At 46.0% G+C, this 18,956-nt stretch overlaps 1 protein-coding gene across 1 annotated transcript in view; it reads left to right on the top strand.

Moving 5' to 3' along the window:
• PLCL1 (phospholipase C like 1 (inactive)) overlaps positions 1–10,659 on the top strand; it is a 179,125-nt gene extending 168,466 nt beyond the window's left edge. The window contains exon 6 of the mRNA XM_058027717.1: positions 8,921–10,659. Coding sequence (XP_057883700.1) covers positions 8,921–9,103 — 183 coding nt within the window. The 3' untranslated portion in view covers positions 9,104–10,659. The remainder of the gene's footprint in view (positions 1–8,920) is intronic.
• Positions 10,660–18,956: the final 8,297 nt, after the last annotated feature.

Genomic DNA, 18,956 nt, shown 5'->3' on the forward strand with positions numbered 1-18,956 from the left:
CAGCTTCAGGCATGAAGGGGAGGAGGGGGGTGCCTTGTCTCATCTGGGGGAGTAGGAATAGGGAGCTTGGATGGCTTCTGCAGATTCCCATGGCCCAGTCAGCTGGTGGTGTTGGCCAGCAGCCATGGCACCAGCAGCATTTGCAAACCACATGGTTGCTAAGGCACTGGTGCTTGTGGCAGGCAGAAAGGAGCAGAGCCTTGGGAGCTGCATGTGGCAGCAGTGCTGAAGGTGCTCTGTCCACAAACAATCTGCTCTGACTGGCACAATTTGATTTCATCTTGATTAGATTATTTCAGTTAGCATTAAGCACAGCTGCAGGTATTTTTAAAGCTGGTTATCTCCAGCAATTGAAAGGAGAGCAGTGACTGTTTGTGTGACATTGCTGCAACACTCCCTCCCTCCTAAAACAAACCCAAACCAGCACCAGGTGCATGTTGTCTTCAGTCAAAATAGAATCAGCTCAGAGTTGGCCACTAAACCCTTTCCAGGCTCTGATGAACTTAAGGGACATTTTGCTGGCTACCTTGTGATGAAGGACATGATTTTGGTGTTAACTGTGTGCTTGTAGCCTGTGCATCTGAGAGTCAGCACAGAGGGCACCAGGGAACAAGGGGTGCCAGCCAAATGTTTTGCTTGGGGATTGCCTTTTTGCCTTTCACAGGTCTTTCATTAGCTGTAAAACATCTCTTTTCCTGCAGCTGGTCTATTTACTCAGAAAAATCAAATCCAAAAAAATTGTGCACTTTCTGCCTCATCTTTATTCCCCTTGTTTTGTTTTTCTGGGACTCTCTGGTCCTTACAGGAGTTACCAGTTAGTGCTGATTCTGGTACCTGTGAGCAATTGGGTTTTGTGATGAAAGGGGAACAAAAAATAAATGCCTGGATGTACAGCTTCAATTGTCATTTCATGGCTGTGTATCAAAATAAACAGTACCCAAATTTCTTCAGAGATGTGGGGTTTTCTTAGTATTAGTTGTGCACTCCTGGGCTTCCAGCCAAGCCTATGATTTTAAACCTATCACCAGAAAAAAAGGCAGGTTCCTAGCATGGAGGGGTTGACAGCAAGAGTCTGTACATTTGTGGCTGTTCTTGCAAACTGTCTGCCTGACATAGTGCCTGAGAAACACAGGCAGGTGAACTGCTCAGCACATGGCTAACATCAAATTAATGGCATTATTTCTGAAAGCAAATTCCTGCTGCAGCACAGTTACAGTCAATGTTCACATTCATTGCTTTTGACAGCCTGATATAACATAATTTAATTTAAATGCCCATGTGAGACAGAAGCATAGGCATTTATTTAAAAAACAAAAATAAAAGACCACTTTTTTATATACATAAAATGTCTGCTCAAAGGAATAAATTAGCAGTAATACAGTGCAATTGATTTGCAAGAGCCCCTGGATTTCAGTGAAGAGCTCTTTTTAAAGATCAGTAGGGAAGACTGTAGCATGAGTGCTTTTGCCACTTAGGTGTTCAAACAAATGCTTGGTGTTAATTCCTTGTCAGGCTTTGATCAAGGGTTTGGGGAGGCACTCAGCTGAGTTTGAGAGCAAGCTGGCCATATATGTCCTTCGCCTTTGTCTTGTTAGGCAAATCCTGTGAGAGAATTACAAATATAGACCCTCTTTCCTAAGTTGCCATGGCTGCACAAAGCAGTGATATCCTCATGCTGGCAAGTCCAGCAGCCAGAATCAGAAGGTTTTCTAAGTATTTGCTTCTTTGGTAGTTGCCTGATTGTTCTCATTGAGGTTCTCCTTGTTTGTTCAGCTCCACGTCCCAGGCTGCTCTCGGGGCTGTGTTTGGCTGTGCCACATAATTTGGGAACATACAAGTGGTGGACTGGCACTTCTGTAATAACTGGGGAGCCTTGCCCAGTGTGATGGAGTGGGGGCTGTCTCTTGGTATCCAGCACAGCCATTTAGATTTTAATTGCACCTTTCCAACAGCTGGAAAAGAAGGCAAGACATGGTTTGGGTGTTTTTCAAGGGAGTGCCATTCCAGCAGAGACAGATGGTGTTCCCTCTTCCCAACCATTTATGTCATGCCACGTGCTTTGAGTTGATTGCTTGGCTGTGCAATGAACTGTCACCAGCCTCCTAGAAAACTAACCAGGCTCATGCAGAACAGCTCTGGAAATCCCTCTAGGTCATCCTCCCCAATGCAGACCTTTGGGGTGAGATGCAAATGGCAAATTAAATCAGAGTAAAAGTTTTGGGTTTTGCATGGGATGGCCTAATACTGAGCAACTGTCAGATTGGTCTGGTTTGGGAGTTTAAATAAAAGTAACTAAAATCAGATGGAACTGGTTTTCAGGTAGCCTGAATATTGTTTTTAACACACCCCATTTACATGGTTAGCATCAGGCCCCATCCCTGGGTCAGACTGCCCACCTGCAGTCCCATATCCCCTGGGTGTGTGCAGCCCATGCTGTGTAATGGCATCCGAGCCACACGTGAGGTGAACGTTTGGTCTGTGTTACAAACTAGGGCCATTCTAATTTCTGCTTCCTTTGCTGATTATCTATTTATTTATTTATTCATTCTATTTATTGTCATGTATTTATTAATTGTTATTAACTTCCTCTGTGTCCCTTTGCTGTGGTAGCTGAACACTTAGAGAGATCTTGTCTCAAAGGGGACCAGGCTGATCTGCTGGATCCTGCTGGGTCTTAGGGCAAGCCATTGCTGAATGGTGCCATAATCCAAGATTCCTGCCCATTTTCCCTTGAACTACTAAAAGACCTTTCTGCTTTTATATGGGACCAAATTGTTTCAGAGTTGCCTTGTGAATTTTTCCAGCCCCCTGGAGTAATGCTGGTGTTGTCCTCTCTCCCTTACAGCTGGCTGCACTGAAAAAGAGACTGTGCCTTGTAAATGGTACTGGCAGAGATGGCTGCTCCTTAGCTCTTGTCCCAGCATTGTCCTTAGGTTAGGTGCTTGCTGGCAGGAGGCTGCTGGGATGTGTCACCTTAGGGCTGAGTGTCTTGGTGAGGCAGTGAGTGCCCTCAAGGCCTTGAGTGCTTCTTGCAGGTGTGGTTTTGTCTTTGAGACTAGTGCAAATATCAGGCGCAAATGGGATTTTTTTCCCCGGAGTAAGCCAGTTGGGATGTACAGAGCAGCCAGGGTTGGTTCTGTGCTTCCTGGTGCTTTTCCCAGGAGAAGGAGCTTGGGTTCCTACCCTGTGCAATGACAGGCAGGAAAGCCTGGAGCCAGCATCCATATGGCTGATTCATGAAGTAAATGGAGAAAAGGTAATATGAGGAATAATTTGGGTTAGATGCAGAATTAGTAGGAGATAGTTCCTGTTAACTATCCATCTCCTCCTCTCTGTCATCATCCCCAGCCTTGTTCTCCTAGGTGTCCCAGCTGCTGGCTACACTGCATTGAGCAGCTCAGCCCTAGAGCTCTGACCTTGGTGCTTGGCACAACCTTAGATAATTTCATTTGGTTTTCTTTGTGTAACCTTGTGTCAAAACTGCACACAATAATCTATTCCACAGCAGTTACACTTTGCTGCTCTTGCTTACAGAGATTTAGCACTTTATATGTAATGGGGACTGCCTTTCCCTAGGTGGATGTTTTCTTTTCCATACATCTCAGATCTGTTCTCTGTGTGATATAATTGATTCCCAGTTGTTTCCTTCTTGCAAATTTTTGCTAGACCCTACTTTGGGAAATGGGAGAGAAGGTCTCTGGTTGTCAGTAACATGCTGATATACCAAAATGAAATGCTCAGTTTGATGTCTGAAATCACCAGCACATCCTGCAAAATGTGATGACTCAGGCCCCAGCGAGCACTCGGTCTGATCACCTGATTTATTCAGTGTCAAAGTTGTTGCTGCTTTCAGCCAGGTAGAAATAAGCTCTTGCATTTGGTTTAAAATGGGTAAGTGAGCAGATGTGTCCAAAACCCAGACTTTAAATGATACACCAGTAGCACAAAGAATGCCATTTAAGTGCCATCTTTTATATTTGTGACCTTTTTATTTTCCTGTTAGGAAGTGAATTTCTGCTGTGCAAGGGTTTAAAGATAAATTGGCAAGTTACATTTGGACTCTGCTTTTTCTGTGGTGTAACTCATTTTTGCAATCTTTTGTTTTCAGCGTGTGAGAAGTGATTATAGCTTTGTGTCTAATCTTTGTGTACAGTAATTTTTCATGCCAGGATGTGCATTATGATCTCTGTCACAGACAATAAAGCAAAGCTGTTGACAAACTCTCTGCAGTAATAATGAAAAGGGTGGGTTTTTACAGTCTGCACTGATTCAGCAACACTATGTTTTTGGAGTAGTCTGTTCTGAAATGTGAATGTATCATAATCAAATTCAAATCAATTGTTCCCACATTTAGCTTTGAAGGATGCATGGAAAAATATCTGCTTTTTGTAATAAGTTTAACATAACAGTCTGATCTTTTCATTAATGATTTCCTACCCAAGATTACATTTTCAAAGCCATATGCAATCATTTAATTGTGTGCCTCCTTATTAATATTAAACACAATTAGTCCTACTATGACACTTTGAAAATGCACCCCTTGCAGTAAATGCTGCCTCCACACAGAGTATCCCAATGTGAGAGCAGCTCTCCAGCATTTGGAGTCCCTTGGCATAGATTGTCAGTGCTGTTGCTGTGCCTGTGTTGCCTCTGAAATGTGGAGTGGCTGTTTCATTTGACTGTGTCTGGCTTTTTCAGCCACCCGCTGGCATCCACTGGCATCCTCTGGAGATTTTACTTGGTGATTAAATAGTAATGAAAGAGCTTGACTCTTTGAGAATAAGTTAAAAAATAACAGTAATATCACGAGCATGATGTGGGATGGGTGTTAAAGCCTCTGTTATTTGTTTGTATTTACTCAGCCCTTGAGGATTGGAGAGAAAAGCTCCCATAATGTGCTGTCAGAGAATGTGTCTGCTCAGGAGATAAGCGGCTGTCTGCTTTAGCAAGCAGCAGATTAGAAAATGGCTTTCACAGCTACTGCCTCAGCCTCCCTGCAAACACAGCCAGTTTGGAACGCCAGGAAAGCCCCAATGCACAGTGTGGGATTTTCTGCTTCACCAGGAGCAGTGCAAGGTGCTCGTGTGGGCACCTGGCAGTGCAGTTCACTCCTGCATGGGCCCACTCTTGCCCTTCAGGGGGCTCCTGCGGCCCCTGGTGCTGCTGTGGGAGCTGCCAGTGCCAAACTGGGGTCCCTGGTGCTGGGGGTGCCACAGCCTGGCCTCTGTGTTGCAGGTGTTTCCTAGAAATCACAGAAACAGTCATTATTAGTGTACAGGCCCATATATTTATATTTTCGTAGACATATACGTGCAATGTGTATAAATAAATAATATTGTGAAGTTGAACACAAAGTGGTGCCACTGACCAATCTCAGCTTTCAATTCCTCAGCCCCAGAGTGAGTTGCTGTTGGATTTAGAGCTGTCATCTTGACTCAAAAACTTTGGTATTTGATTTGATAAAAAACCAACTGAACCTACAACTACATGGAATTTGTCCCATCTGTAGCCATTGCCAGTGTCTGTCTAGAGCTACTTGTGCTTCTTAAAGCCTTTCATGGCTTGTCACAAGAACTGAACAATATTTAAAACCATGTCAGATGATGGGTTTTCTAAGCAATATAAACTTGTTAAGGTAAAGACTTAGAATCTTGCAGTTGCTTGACAAGCTGCATTATTTGTCCTGTAATGTTAATTTGTGCTGAGGCTCTGCAGTTAGGTGTAGTTAGGTGTATGAAACTTGACTTTTAATGTTCCCAAGGCTAAATGAAAATGGCCCCTTGGTCAGTTTTTGTTAGAACACTTGATTAGTCTCTTCTGGCTTAATTCACTGTCCTGCCAAAGTTTAAACTTTCTCATGAGTTTTTATTTTCAGAAAGGCTGATGATACCAGTAGCAGAAGGGAGATAGATGGATAGATGCTGAGGTGGACTGTCATGGTCTCTCCTTGTCTGAAAGAGAGAGGCTTTGTTTGTAAGTGTGAGCAGGATGGTTCTGTGCACAGAGATGCTCACAGACTGGTCTGTGAAGGTTGTTTCAATGCAATCATGCTTGTAAAGTTTACTCTAGCTTCTATCCAGTATTTAGTTTGTTAAGGTGTTGACACAATTTTGCTGACATTCTTCTTAAGTGGATTATGCTCACAGCCAGTTTTCAAAGCAAACAGATGGCTCTTCAAACGGAGCATTGCACACAGATTTTTTTTTTATGTGTCTCTAGAATTATGACAGCTCTGTCAGAGAGGGCTACTTTGTCGTTAATTTTCTCATGACAGATGATTCAAAATAATTTTTGCTTCTTCGTATTGCTCAAAGGAACCAGCTGTTTAAAAATAAAAAGCACAAGGAGACTAAGACAAATCAATTGGTCTGTACATGAATGGAATTGCACTATTTTGATAAGTCCACTTCTGTTTTTAGATCACTGTAAAATAAGAATGTCTTCAAAATATTGGAAGTATGCTCAGGCATGTGTTTCTTCTTGGAACCCAAAGACATGTTGTGCATTGCCTCAGACAAAATCTGTAATCTGAACTGCCTGTTTACTCAAATGTGAAATCAGAATATGTATAAGGGACAGTGGGTGGCTTGGCTCTTTCACGTGGGGTGTGAAGTCCCTTGGCTTCTGCAGACTTCAGGTGAGAGTCTTGGCAGGGCAGACTCGGGCTGCTGTCCCCAGGCAGTGCATCTAATCCCAAATAGTGTCTGTCCACGTGTGTCCCAGTCCCTGGACAAACACAGTTTGAGGAACATTTCCAAGCTTTGACCTCACCCTGCAAAGGGGTTGCTTCTTGCACTGAGGGGATTTTTCTGTTCTTGGACATGTACACACAGTGCCAGATTTTGGTTTGGAGAGGTTAAGGCTGCAAAGCATGGTCACACTGATTTTTCCCTGTTTGATGGTGAAGCCTTTAGTGTCCTTGGTCCTGTGTGCATAAGAAGTAGTAGCCAGGGGTATTTCATCCTAAACCCAAACTATTTAAAACTGCATTTGTGCAGTTTGAAGAGATGGAAGATGTATTGAGGAGATAGATTGAGAACCCATTCTGGTAACATTATCATGTTGTTATTGATAGGTGCTTTGTTCATTTGTTGGAGTTGTCTCTGTCACTACACACTGCCACTATTCCTGTGCCATTTGCAGACAGGGAGGGGACACCAAGGTGGGCTGGGTGCGCCAGGCAGCCCTGGGCTCTTGAATTCCTGCCTACTGTCTTTAACCATAAGCAAAACCTCTGACATAGAAGTAAGTTCAGAGCTATGAAAAATATCTGCTGCATAATTTATTCTTGTTTTGTTTTTTCACATTGTGCCTGCTGACTGGATCCCAAGCTCTTTGTCTGTGTATTCCCAGATCTGTCATGCTGCTGAGACACAAATCCCTTCAAAAGAGCTTCACAGCAAATAGCACAGAGCTGCTCACACAGTCCCAGTGCTTTTTGTTATTCTCACACTGAGTTGTATTCCCAGCATCTGGATGGTGATTTGCATCGTTCAGCAGGGACAAATTTGTGACACCAGGAGATGAGGCAATCGTGTTCTTAGGCACAGGCTGCCGTCCCTGGATGACGTGGTGTCCCACGTGGTGTTTACCAGTGCTGCAGCCTTGCAAGCCACCATTGTTCCTTGGTTGTGAACATTGTGTGCAGGGGTTCAGACCCTGTGAGCCCAGTGCCAGGCACTGGCAAAAAGGGAACTGTGCTCATCACTGTAGGATAAATCCTTCCTTTTGGCTCTGGGGAAAGGGAGAGCAGAGATGCTCCTGCTGCTGGAAGTTGTCACACTGTGACTCATCCAACCCATCTGATTGGTTTGGAGAAGCCAAGGAGGGGAAGTGATCTGTCACCCCTCCAGTGAGGCCAAGGTGCTGCTGAAGTGTCTCTTGTGTCCTGTGAGGCCACCAAAGTACCTGTGATTTGCAGGTGGTCAGGCTGGGTGGCAGGGATCTGAGTGTGACATTTCAGTCAGTGGAGGAATTCCTCATGAGTGTAACCAGCTGCAGCATGTGCTGTACTGCAAGCTGTGCTTGGGGTGACATTAGGAGAAGAGGAGCTCAAGTTCTTACTGATACTGAGTTTTAATAACCAGATGCATCTCCTGGCTTTTATTTATTTGTATCCTGTAGCTCCAGAACCTTGTTGCTTCACAGCACTTGAGATATCAATATTGCATAAATATTCATTTTGCCATTTCTGAACCCCAACTCCTTAATACAAATTTCATGTAACACAGTTTTCCTGATTGTTACAAATTGGATTGATCTCCTGTTAGTCACCTCACGTTTACAGGCTCTGAGAAGATACAGAAGCAGTGTGTTCATTCCCACTTGCCTTCTTGAAGGTCCCAAACAAAATGGTTCAGAAGGCTTCACTGGAATGCTATGGGGTGATGTGTTTCATATGGGCACAACTTTGCCTGCCCTGCTCAAGGAGGGCCCCTGGCTGGGTGTCAAGTCAAGGTGGAAGGAGGGGTGGGTTATCAAGGTCTCTCAGCTCCTGAGGGGCCCCTGGCTGGGAACACACAGCCAATTGCCATGGGGGATGTGATGCCAGTGAGCAGTGGCCTGGGGAGAGGGGTGCCATGTGCCATCACTGGCCTGGCCCTGGCAGGACCTTGCTGTTGACTGTGGAAGAGGAAATGCCTTCTCCTGCAGCCTCCTTCTGTTCAGGGTGAAATTACCTCCCAGGGCTGGTGGCATGCAGGTGGGAGGAGTCTGGTGCCCATCCCACCCTCTCCGGTGCTGGCTGCTGCCTTCCTCACTGCGCTGGCACCAAGCTGCAGGAGGGGCTTCAGTCCCATTTCCAGGGGGCAGAGATGGTTTGAGATGGGACCTGTAGGGACACAGGAGCAGTACTGCTGCTTTTGGTCCTGAGCGATGTATGCAATCCCTGACTCTCTCCTGCATGTCTGTGCATCCCCAGGGCCAAGGAGATCTCCTGAAGAACGCCAAGAACGAAGCTCTGGAGAACATGAAGCAGATCCAGCTGGCGTGCCTGTCGTGCGGACTGAGCAAAGCTGGGAGCGGGCAGGCAGATGCCAAGGCAAAGCGAGGCCTGGAGGCAATACAGGAGAAGGATACTGGAGATGAGAATGGGAGGCTGTGAGAGAGGGAGAGCTGCCACATTTGTCACAGATTTCAATAAGTCTAAACTATTTTTTTAAAGCATTTAAAAATTCACGCAGGAGTGCCCTCTACAGGGTGTGATAGTATTAAAATCCTCACAATGTCAGTATTTTAATGCAGTTAATTTATCCAAGTTAAACTCTGGTAGTGAGATTTCTAATGGAGCCAAGCTGTCTGTATGCAAGTGCGTGTGTGTGTGCGCACATGCAAATCCTGTAGACACCCTTTCATGCATTGCATTAGCCATTTGCTAATCTATTCCTTTGTCATCTTTGCCTAGGCTTATTCATTCTGAAGATCAAAACAAATTGAGAGCACTTGTATCAGTTTTGGGCTTTACTTTACTCTCCAGCTTTTATCATTTTACTTATAGGTTATATTGCTGTTACACTGTTCAAACAAACAGACAAACCACAACAAATTTCACTGACAGCTGTTTTTGTGAGGACAAAGCTGGTGGTTTGCTGCAGACCCTGAAGGTGATTTTTAGTGAACAATTACAGCCAAGTAAACAGGATATGAAATGATCAGAGTTGCTAAGTAGATTAGCAGTAGATTTGAGGTGTATTTTTTGCTGAATTTAGCAAACTGCTCTTCAGGATACACCCAGACAACACATACTAACGTAAGAACTAGCTAATTTAGTTTATTCCAGCAAAACATTGCTACCTTGTAGATTTGCGAGACAGCTACAGTCTTTGCTGATAGGCATTAACTTGGGTAGTAATGACCATAGCTAGTCAGCCCTGTAATTATGGGGAGAGCTGTGAATACCCTTTGGTGGTCATGAACGCTGAAGGTGACCTTCAGGCTGTTCTGGAACAGCCAGTGGTGCCAGTATTAAAAGGAAGGTTTTCCAGATTTCACAAAGTGTGAGCTTTAGTGCAAGATGTGTGAGAGGTCAGGCCTTGCTTGCCACCTTCTGAGTAAATGTTGGAGCCAGCTGGATGAAGCAAGCAGGCTCTGGCCTAATGTTTTTGTGGTTGAAATCATGCTGTGCTAGAGATTTAAAAGCAGGGCTGAAGAACTGCTACAGGTATAGTGTAGAGAAATAGCTTGGGGAAAAACAGGGTGCCAGCATTTTTGTGCAGCAGTTACAAATATCCTAAGACATGTCATGTGTTTGGGGAAGTTCTGAGAATTGGCTGCCTCTTTGTGCTGCTGTGGAAAGGAGACAGAATGTCCCGGAGCATCCTTGTCACTCCCGATGTCCGGCCCACGTGTGCTCACAACATTCATTTCAATTGTTTAAGTACTGTGCTTGAGTGGAATATTTGTGTTATCTTTAACAGGACTAAGTGTTTTATGGTTATAAAAAGACTATATTTATTTAAAGCATTGCTTTTATTTTTAAAAGCTACTTTTTAAATTAATTTGATTAACAAATATGCTAATTTTCTGAACTTAACAAAAAGTAATTGCTGAAAGTTTGATCATTGGAAAATCTTATATAGCTATTGTGTTAAGTTATTTTTGACTTCTTAATAACACTATTATGTTCATGTTGCACATTACTGAGAGAGTAAAGCTATGAAACAACTTTGACCCATGATTTTGCAGTGATTTTACATGAACCTGGATAAAGGTGGGTTAGAGTGGGTAAGTTGCTTCAGAGAAGGTCCTGCTCTAACAGCAGCTGTGTTATGGCAAAGGTTATAACTCAGGTGCCTTAAATACCATTTCAGTAAAATTTGCAGTCCTTGTTCAGATCCAGCCTTAAATGCTCTGTTTATCTCTCCATTGGATTATGAGTGTGTATTCAGACTTCGCTGAAGTCTGGAGAAGTGTCTTTTGTGTTTCAGGCAAGGCATAAAGCCCACATCAATGGTGTAAGTGTAATGTTCATGTTTTGCCATCTTGGGTTATGTTTGTACAAAAACAACACTTGGCCTTCACTGCTTACAGTTAGGGATGATGGGAACTGTTACCCCAGCATCATCAGCTGCAAAGGATCAGCCTTTGGAAAGCATCCCTCTCAGAAGGGAGAGGTTGTTTCAGGCAGGGTGAGTGGCTGGCCTCTTGGTGCTTCATTTAAATCTAGAAATATCTTGATTTTCTCAAAGGGCTGTCCTAATGTGTCTACAGGAACTGCTGGCAAAATACCTTCTCTATGTTAGGAACAAATGAACATGAAATTACAGAGAGAAGGGCTTCTTTCTGTGCTCACATGTAGAGGGGGTACTACATGGCTCTCACTCTGGATCATTAGGAGAACCCAAAGTGGCTGGATGGAAGTCCCATAGCATGCACACACACCTTTCACACCATGTTTAGCATTCATGTCATGTCCTGTGCCAAGGTCACACATTCTGTGCCAAGATACAGGAGCAGAGAATTTGGGGCACCCTGGATTGCCCTAGGCACTTGGGACTGTTCATGGTGCTGGCACCCAGAACCCCACAGCTGGAGCAGCTCCACCCTTCCTCCTGCACCAAGAGAGGGGCTGGCAGCAAAAGCTCATCTCACTTCCTCTGAGCTCCTTTGAAATCGCTGGCAATGGAAGTGAATGATAAAGTGCCAGTTGGTGTAATAAAAATTCAGCCTTGAGGGCAAACACATGGAAAAATCATATCCAGCATTAGCAACAAACACACAGAGGGGACTGAGTGCCTGGCCTTTTTGGGAAGTGTTTCATGGCATGCCTGGCTTCTTGCAGTGGAACAACAGCCTTCTCTGGGCCCTGTGCTGGTGTGATTTGCCTGATGTCCCACGTGAATGGGTGGGTATTATCTGTATCACCTCTGTGGGAGTTATGTCAGGAAGGTGCTACAGGCATTTGCAGGTGTTTACAGTGTAATTGAACAGCTGGAAATCAGAGAAGCTCTCAGGGACTGGTGTGGGGAGCTGTCTGTCAGAAGGGAGCACAGGAATGAATCTACCTGAGTTGACTCTGCCACTGAGTCCTCCATCTTTACAGTATTTGTTTTCTCTGTCATTCTCTCAACTGTAAGATAAGACTGATGATGTTTTCCTTCCCAGGCACAGATTAATTACACATTTCTGGAAAACCTTTGAGTTTGTTCTTGCTCTCAGGAGGACAACCAGGCAGTGTGTCACTAGTGTCTGCCAAATCCTTCCCCTGCTGGTGAGCACTGGTGAGGCAGCAGGTGTGGGAAGGGCTGAGCCACCACAGTCACCACTCCCAGGGGCCTCGGTTCCTCCAGGGATCAGGGATGTCTTGTCCATGTGCTTGTGTGTCTGACCCCACCAAACTGCACCTTGGTCAAGTGTGGCAGAGGGGCAGCCACCTCTCCGGTGTTGAATTCCTGCATGTTTCCCAAGCAGGGATGGGGCAGGCAGCTCAGAGAGGTCCCAGCATGGGGCACAGGGCTGCAGTGTGACCTGCACATGTGAGGGGACACTGGGGCCATGAGAAAAAGATGGATGCAGAGGTTTCACTTGGATTTTGCTGCTTACATACATGCATGAAGGAATCCAGCCATGAAGTAGGGGAAGAAGCTGAATTAGTCCAGCTGTTCACAGGCCTGATTAGTCTTAAATCAGCAGGAATAGTTTTTACCAAATTTCATGTGCTGACATGACCAGCAGGGCTTGACCCCTTTCCCCTCCCTTTCCTGAATTTGGCATGACTTAAAGCACCATGCTGTTCCACTGCTTTCTGTATCATTTTTCATGTATTTAGTTCCCTGTTTTTAAAGGGATAATGCAGCTTCCCAGTGCAAAGAAGGTGAAAGTTTTGTTCCTGAGATTCATCTCCCAAAGTGGATTATCAGATAATTGCATGCATAGAGAGCGCTTTCCTTTAGGATATACCATCTCTCCCATCTCTCTGTTCAGTCTAAAACATCAGGTCATAGCCTTCTTGGCATCAGTCCCACTCCTGCAGGGTTAGACAGCAGCCTCAGGCAGGGGACTGACTCAGGAAGCTTCACAAAAAATGGTGAGGGGGTCACAGGAGCAGTGTCTGCAGGTCTCCAGCACTTGCTGTGGGGCTGAGCATGGTGGCCCTGGCTCATCTCTCAGCAGCAGTAGGTGAAGTACACATTCCATAAACCAGGATTTGGTTCTTTTTGGCCCCTCTCCCTGCCCTAGGGAGGCATGAAAGTCCATCATTACCATAACATGGTGCCAGTGAAGCTGTCTCCAGATTGGCACACCAAGCAAAGGGCAGCTGGGGAGCCCTGCTGGGAGGTGTTTCACAGGTCCAAAGCCTGAGTGTTCTTTGACACTCTTCTGGCACAGTCCTGGCAGGTTGCCTTTGCACAGTCTCAGGCAAGTCCCTGAAAAAATGTTTCCTTTTTGAAGTGATGTTGAGGGCTTTGTGAGTTCAGTAACCAAGATGTGACTGACCCAGCCAGAAATGTGATGCAAGTTCTGTCTCACCAGCTGTTTCTCTGCAACAGAGAGTACTGTGTGAACATGGCCTTGATCAAGCAGGTCATGTTTTAAATGAGGATGTTACACTCTTCCTGATTATTTGAAACACTTTATGAATAAATTGCTTTTGCAGAAAATACTCATGGAGTAGTTCCAAGAAAACACGCAGACAACAAATTCTCAGCAGACAAATCTTAAGCAGGAGACAGAGTTGTGTTTGACAGCTGTTTGCTGTGCACAGTCCACACCACCCTCCTCTGGGAACTGGAAGAAAAATGAATGATTCCAAAGGCAAGTTTGAGTTATTGATGATGTTAGAAGTTTTTTCCCCTGTTAAGTTTCACAGCAGAGACTCATTCATTTAGAAAGACATGAATATAGTAGAATTGGGAAGCAAGTGTGAGGCCAAAAGTGTGCTTGGAGAGGAGGTGGCATGTTGAGTGTGGGGCTGTGCCTGGGGGAGCACTGGGTGAGAGCCCAGGAGGAGCCATCAGGCCCCTGCAGTGGCAGCAAAGGGCTGCTTGGCCAGGGAGCAGTCTGGTAACCAGTGGGGTTGGTTTGCACCAGCAGAAGGTGCTACAGGAATTTGTCCCATCCCTGACTTGTGGTTTACTGAGGTGGGAGAAAGAGGATTAATCTGGCTTGTCTGGAAGCACGTATGGAGGCTAGAGATGAATTATTTGTGTGCTTCCTCAGATAGTGTCTGGTGAACAGGCTACTCATAAAGCAATTAAAAAAAAGATAGAAGTTATGGACAGCAGGAGCTGCTGTGATTATTTATGGTGCTGATGGATGGAGAGGGGAGCTTTGCAGTTGCAGCATGAGTGTGCCCATTGTGGGGGAGAAGCTGCTGCTGCTGCCTCCTGCCCCTGGCAAACAGGGCAGAATAGGGGCTGCTGCTGTGCTGCATTGCTGGGTCCTTGCAAGGTGGAAGGTGAGTGTGCTGAGGGGCAGAAACAAAGCACTGAAGAGCATACCGGTATTGGCAAAGCCATTGCTTGCTGGTGTTGATGTACTCTGCCTTCAGGATTCACCAGCCCTGACTCTGCTGTGCTTTGCTGGTTTGCAGCAGCCTTCCTGCACAAGGTGTTTCCATAGCCAGGGCGGCACAACTAGAGCTGAGCTGTGCCACCAACTCCCCTTTGGACATCTGGTTTGCTCCTTTTCTGTGTGCTCCTTGATGGACTCCAGTTTTTATGGAATCTGAGCAGCAAGAAGGAAATGCTTTTGGGCCAGGGCGGTGGGCACCCAGTCAGTGATCACAGGGACCCTTCTCTGGGATGTGTGGGCTGCCCTGGGCAGGTGGCAGCTCCCTCAGAGATTGCCTGGTGCAGCTGTTTTTAGGAGCCTCAGATGAACCACAGCAAAGCCAAGCTGTAATTTCTCCTGCTGATGCTGTAACTACTTTTTGCTGGTATCTTGTCTTTAAGTAACTGGTTATCCACACAAACTGCTCTGCTGGTTCCTGGTGAGACCCATCCCAGCTTCCCACTGCCTTGCCAAGGCAAGCAGTGTGTTGTCCCAACTCCTGAGGGAGAAGGGGGCAGCGCTGTTTCAGGACTGCTGTTAGACTGTGGTGTAGAAACAGAGTTACTCTGGGGGATTTGATGCGCTGGCCATGAAAACCATGTAGAGGTGAACACCCACAGGCAGCTGATGGTGTGGCAGGGCGCCTTTGTCTGATCAGCTAAAACATTTTGGAAGGAATAGAGTATGGAATTGAAATGTCATCAGAGTAAACCAAAAATGGTGACTCCATGAGACTGGCTCAGGTTTGCAAACTGTTTGAGGTTGGCTTGGACTTGCTTTGAGCACATGGCCCTTAGGGCAAGCAGAAGATGGTCCTGTATTTCTGGAAAGCCTGCTGTGGTATTTAGGGTCTGAGCAGAGGCAGGATGTGTGCAAGTGACTGCCTGCAATCCAGGCTCCAGGAGTTGGCAAACCCAGGTGTCTTCTTAAGTTACTGATTCTAACTTGGTATCTCTTAGCAAGGTGATTGCAATTAACCAATAGCTGTGAGTCAGTTGGAATTGCCCCCTCCAGGTCTCGAAGAGATACCTGAAAACTGACATCATGGTTTGTCTCATTCTGTGCATGGAGGCTGTTGGCTGGGATTTTTTTTTTTTTGTTAATGCTTAAAGGTCATAATTACCATCAAATGAGCACAAATATCCACAGGAAAAAAACATTTCTACTGGACATCAAATTAAGGGTAGATGAAAGTCCCCAGTGTGGAGTCAGATGAGAGCATTAATGAAGACAGAAGGATATCAGTTTTGATTTCTCTCATTATTTTTGTGAATCTGGATGTGAAAATTGACCAAATAGTATTTATTAATGATGTGTATGGGAAGGAGGCTTAGGCCTGATGAGGAATTTTTATGGGGTAAAATAAAGCTTTACTCCATAGGGCCTTTGGATCCCAGCTGTCCAGCAAGGAAAATACAGCTCATGTGTTCTCCCAAGTTCCTAAGGGAACAGATAGCTCTAAGCCCTGCCCTTTTTTCTGGTAGGTGAACAGAGCACAGACAATTCTCTGAGCCACATCCTGGAGAGGCTCAGCTGCATCCCTGTGTGGTACCTTCCAACCACTGAGAGCTCCTCAGGAGGGGCCCAAGGGGCTCCTGCTCAGAGAAGCTGCACAAACAGCAGCATCTCAGCACCATGGGGAGAGCAGGGGTTCTCCTGAGCACTGCCTGGAGCAGCAGTTCTGGGCATGGGCTGCTGGCCTTGTGCAGGGCAGGTTTTCCTGGGCAGCTGAACCCTCTATTTTCAGTGAAATAGGTAACTTTAGGCAGCCATTTGTCCCACCTGGTTTAACTGTGCAGTTATCCCAACATGACTGTTTTATGCCATGTCTTACAAGTATTTATAGTGGAAACCTTTTAAGGGAAACCAAACTTTAATCTGCATAAAAGAGAGCTGGCTGTGACAGCTTGCCACAAGGTGTACACTTGTGCAAGGTCTCGTGATGTATCTCTATGGTCATTTGTCAGGTTCTTTGAAGAAGAAAATGCAGGGAAGCTGGTGGGGATTCAGGTTACCCTGCAGACATAGGGGCAGATGTTTGCATGTGGCTGCTGTTTGCAAAGAACAGTTTTGTCATGATAAATGATTGAATCATGCAATGAATTTGCACATCTGCAAAACCAAAGGACAGGGAGAAGGGGTGGCTTTCAGTCCCACAGCCCTTGTGCTCACTGCCCCAGGTACTGGGGCCTGAGGTGGACTGTGGCTCTGCCATGGGGGGAGCAGCTGAGAGAAACCCCTGTAACAAATGCCAAATACTCCTGTCCCAAGCAGGAGTCACAGAGAAAGTGACAGAGAGGAAATGGAGGCCTGCCAGGAAGCTGAAGTGCCACATCTTGTTTTGTGTGGCACTAACATTGCAGCCTGGCCTGATGGGAACATGACAATAATCTGCAAGGTACTGCAGTAGGTACAGGGACAGTTTCCTGAAATTAGGGAGGTCAGCACTGGGGATCCTGTGGGGTCTCTGCTTTCCCACATAACATGTTTCAGCCCCCACAGTGACGCAAATTAACCTTTTCCCTTTTCCCTGGCAATGCTTTTCTAGCATATCATGAATCCTCTATTTCCTACTTCACTGAAAACAGTTGCACCTTCTCCTGGGAAAGGGAAATTGATTGTAAGGAGTTCAAAGAACAAAAGCTGAGCAGGTGGCTTTCTAGATTATACAGTTTTCTTGGCAAGAGCTACTTCTCTGAGCAATGTGCCTGCCTGCAACAGAGAAACACCAAGAGCACTCTAATTCCCTGGGACAGGAGCAGCAGCAGCTGGAGAGTGAAGGCTCTGCAGAGTGAAGCTGAAAGGATGAATCTGTTTAACTGCACATCCCATCAAAACCGGCGGCTGGACGGAAAATTGCCTCTAACGGCATCCAGAAGGGCTGAGACGTCAGACAGGGATTTGGGGCGGTTGCCTGTGTGATTCTGTCTGCCAGAGAGACTCAGTGTGGAGCACAGCCCTGCCAGAGCTCCTGCCAAGGCAGGGTCAGCCCTGGAGCAGGGGCAGAGAGGGCACTGGGGCCTGGCACGTGCCCTGCTCAGCACTGGGGGGATGCACGGGCACAGGAGGATGCCAGAGCGGGGTGAGCAAGCCCTGAGCTCGCACTGCACTTCAGCAAGTGAATGTCATCTTGGAAAAGGCGCCTCAGCCCTGTGAGGTCCCTGCTGAGCGCCTGGTTTGTGCCAGATGGCAGTGGAATAGGCCATAAAAGCTCTGTTTCTGTAGTGCCCATTCAAGGAAGGGAGAGTTTTGTCCTCTTTTCCTGGAAGAGCTCCTGTGAGACTCCTGGACTCCTGTGCCTGGGACTGTCATTATTTTACTGTTTACTATTTTAACAGTATTGCTTCTGCTTCCTGCCTCCATCAGGTGGGACAGCTTGTGCTCCCTGGACACACGAGGGACATGGAGACAGCGCAGAGTTTGGCTGATGGGGACCTGAGGTCAGTGGCAGAGCAGGGAACCAAACTTCTCCCCAGGAATGCAGAGCAGCTCTTTGCCTTTCCCATGCAGCCCTGTCCTCTGTGAGCTTCCAAGTCCAAGATAAAGCTTTAACTGCAGGGTTAAGCTTTTCTTTAAGACAGATGACAGAGAGATGATGAGGGATAAAGGTAATTAATGACATCAGTCTGTCTTTCAAATACAGGTTGTTTTGTGAGTGATTGGACAGAAACTTCTGAAAGCAGAATTTAAGCAAGCATAAGATTAGTAAGGATTTGTGCCTGGTAGCCTAAATCTAATGTCTTTCACTTAATAATCCTTCTTTCAGGTCAATGAATCTTCTTTCAAGAAGGAAAAAATATAAGTTATACAAGAGAGTTCAAGAGTTTCACTTATCATGTGAAAGGGATTTAGAGCTGTTTCCAGCATCTAAACTGCTTCCACCATTTAAGGGAACCTATGCTGTCATCTCAGAGGAAGCCACAGAGACATCTCCTCTTATGCTGTGCTGATGCACATTATGAGGCTTGCCCAAAAATGCTTCAGTTACAGAATTGTCCTGGTCCCTTCATACAGTGGTATCTGAGCTCATCCTTTGGGACAAGATCACATACTTTTTTTTCCTCAGAGATTGTTCTATGTGGACACCCCAGTCTGCACAGGCTGCAGGTCAGCAAACTCTGTGTGACTACTCTTTGCTGCAGTGGAACTGCCCGTGTATCACAATGATGGTGGGAGTTTTGTGCTGAAGGGGAGCACAGAAGACCAAAGGTTTCCTGCAGCTGAAGCACATTCCCGCTGTGGGTGGGACATCCCTGTAAAGGGCTCTGCACTGGCAGGGGTGTGCTGAGGGCTACATGTGTGAGGTGTCTTGTGTGAACCTGTGGGAGGATGGCAAATGGCCTTCATGACTGTGTTCCACTTTCCAGCGGAGGAGGTGAGCCAGAGTTGGGTGTCCTGTGTAGCCTCACTTCATGGAAAAGTGGCTTCTTTGACTGTAGATGAACTGACAGAAGACAAGCTTTGTT

This window comes from Melospiza georgiana, chromosome 7, assembly GCF_028018845.1.
Source record: "Melospiza georgiana isolate bMelGeo1 chromosome 7, bMelGeo1.pri, whole genome shotgun sequence".
In the NCBI taxonomy this organism is placed as follows: domain Eukaryota; kingdom Metazoa; phylum Chordata; class Aves; order Passeriformes; family Passerellidae; genus Melospiza; species Melospiza georgiana.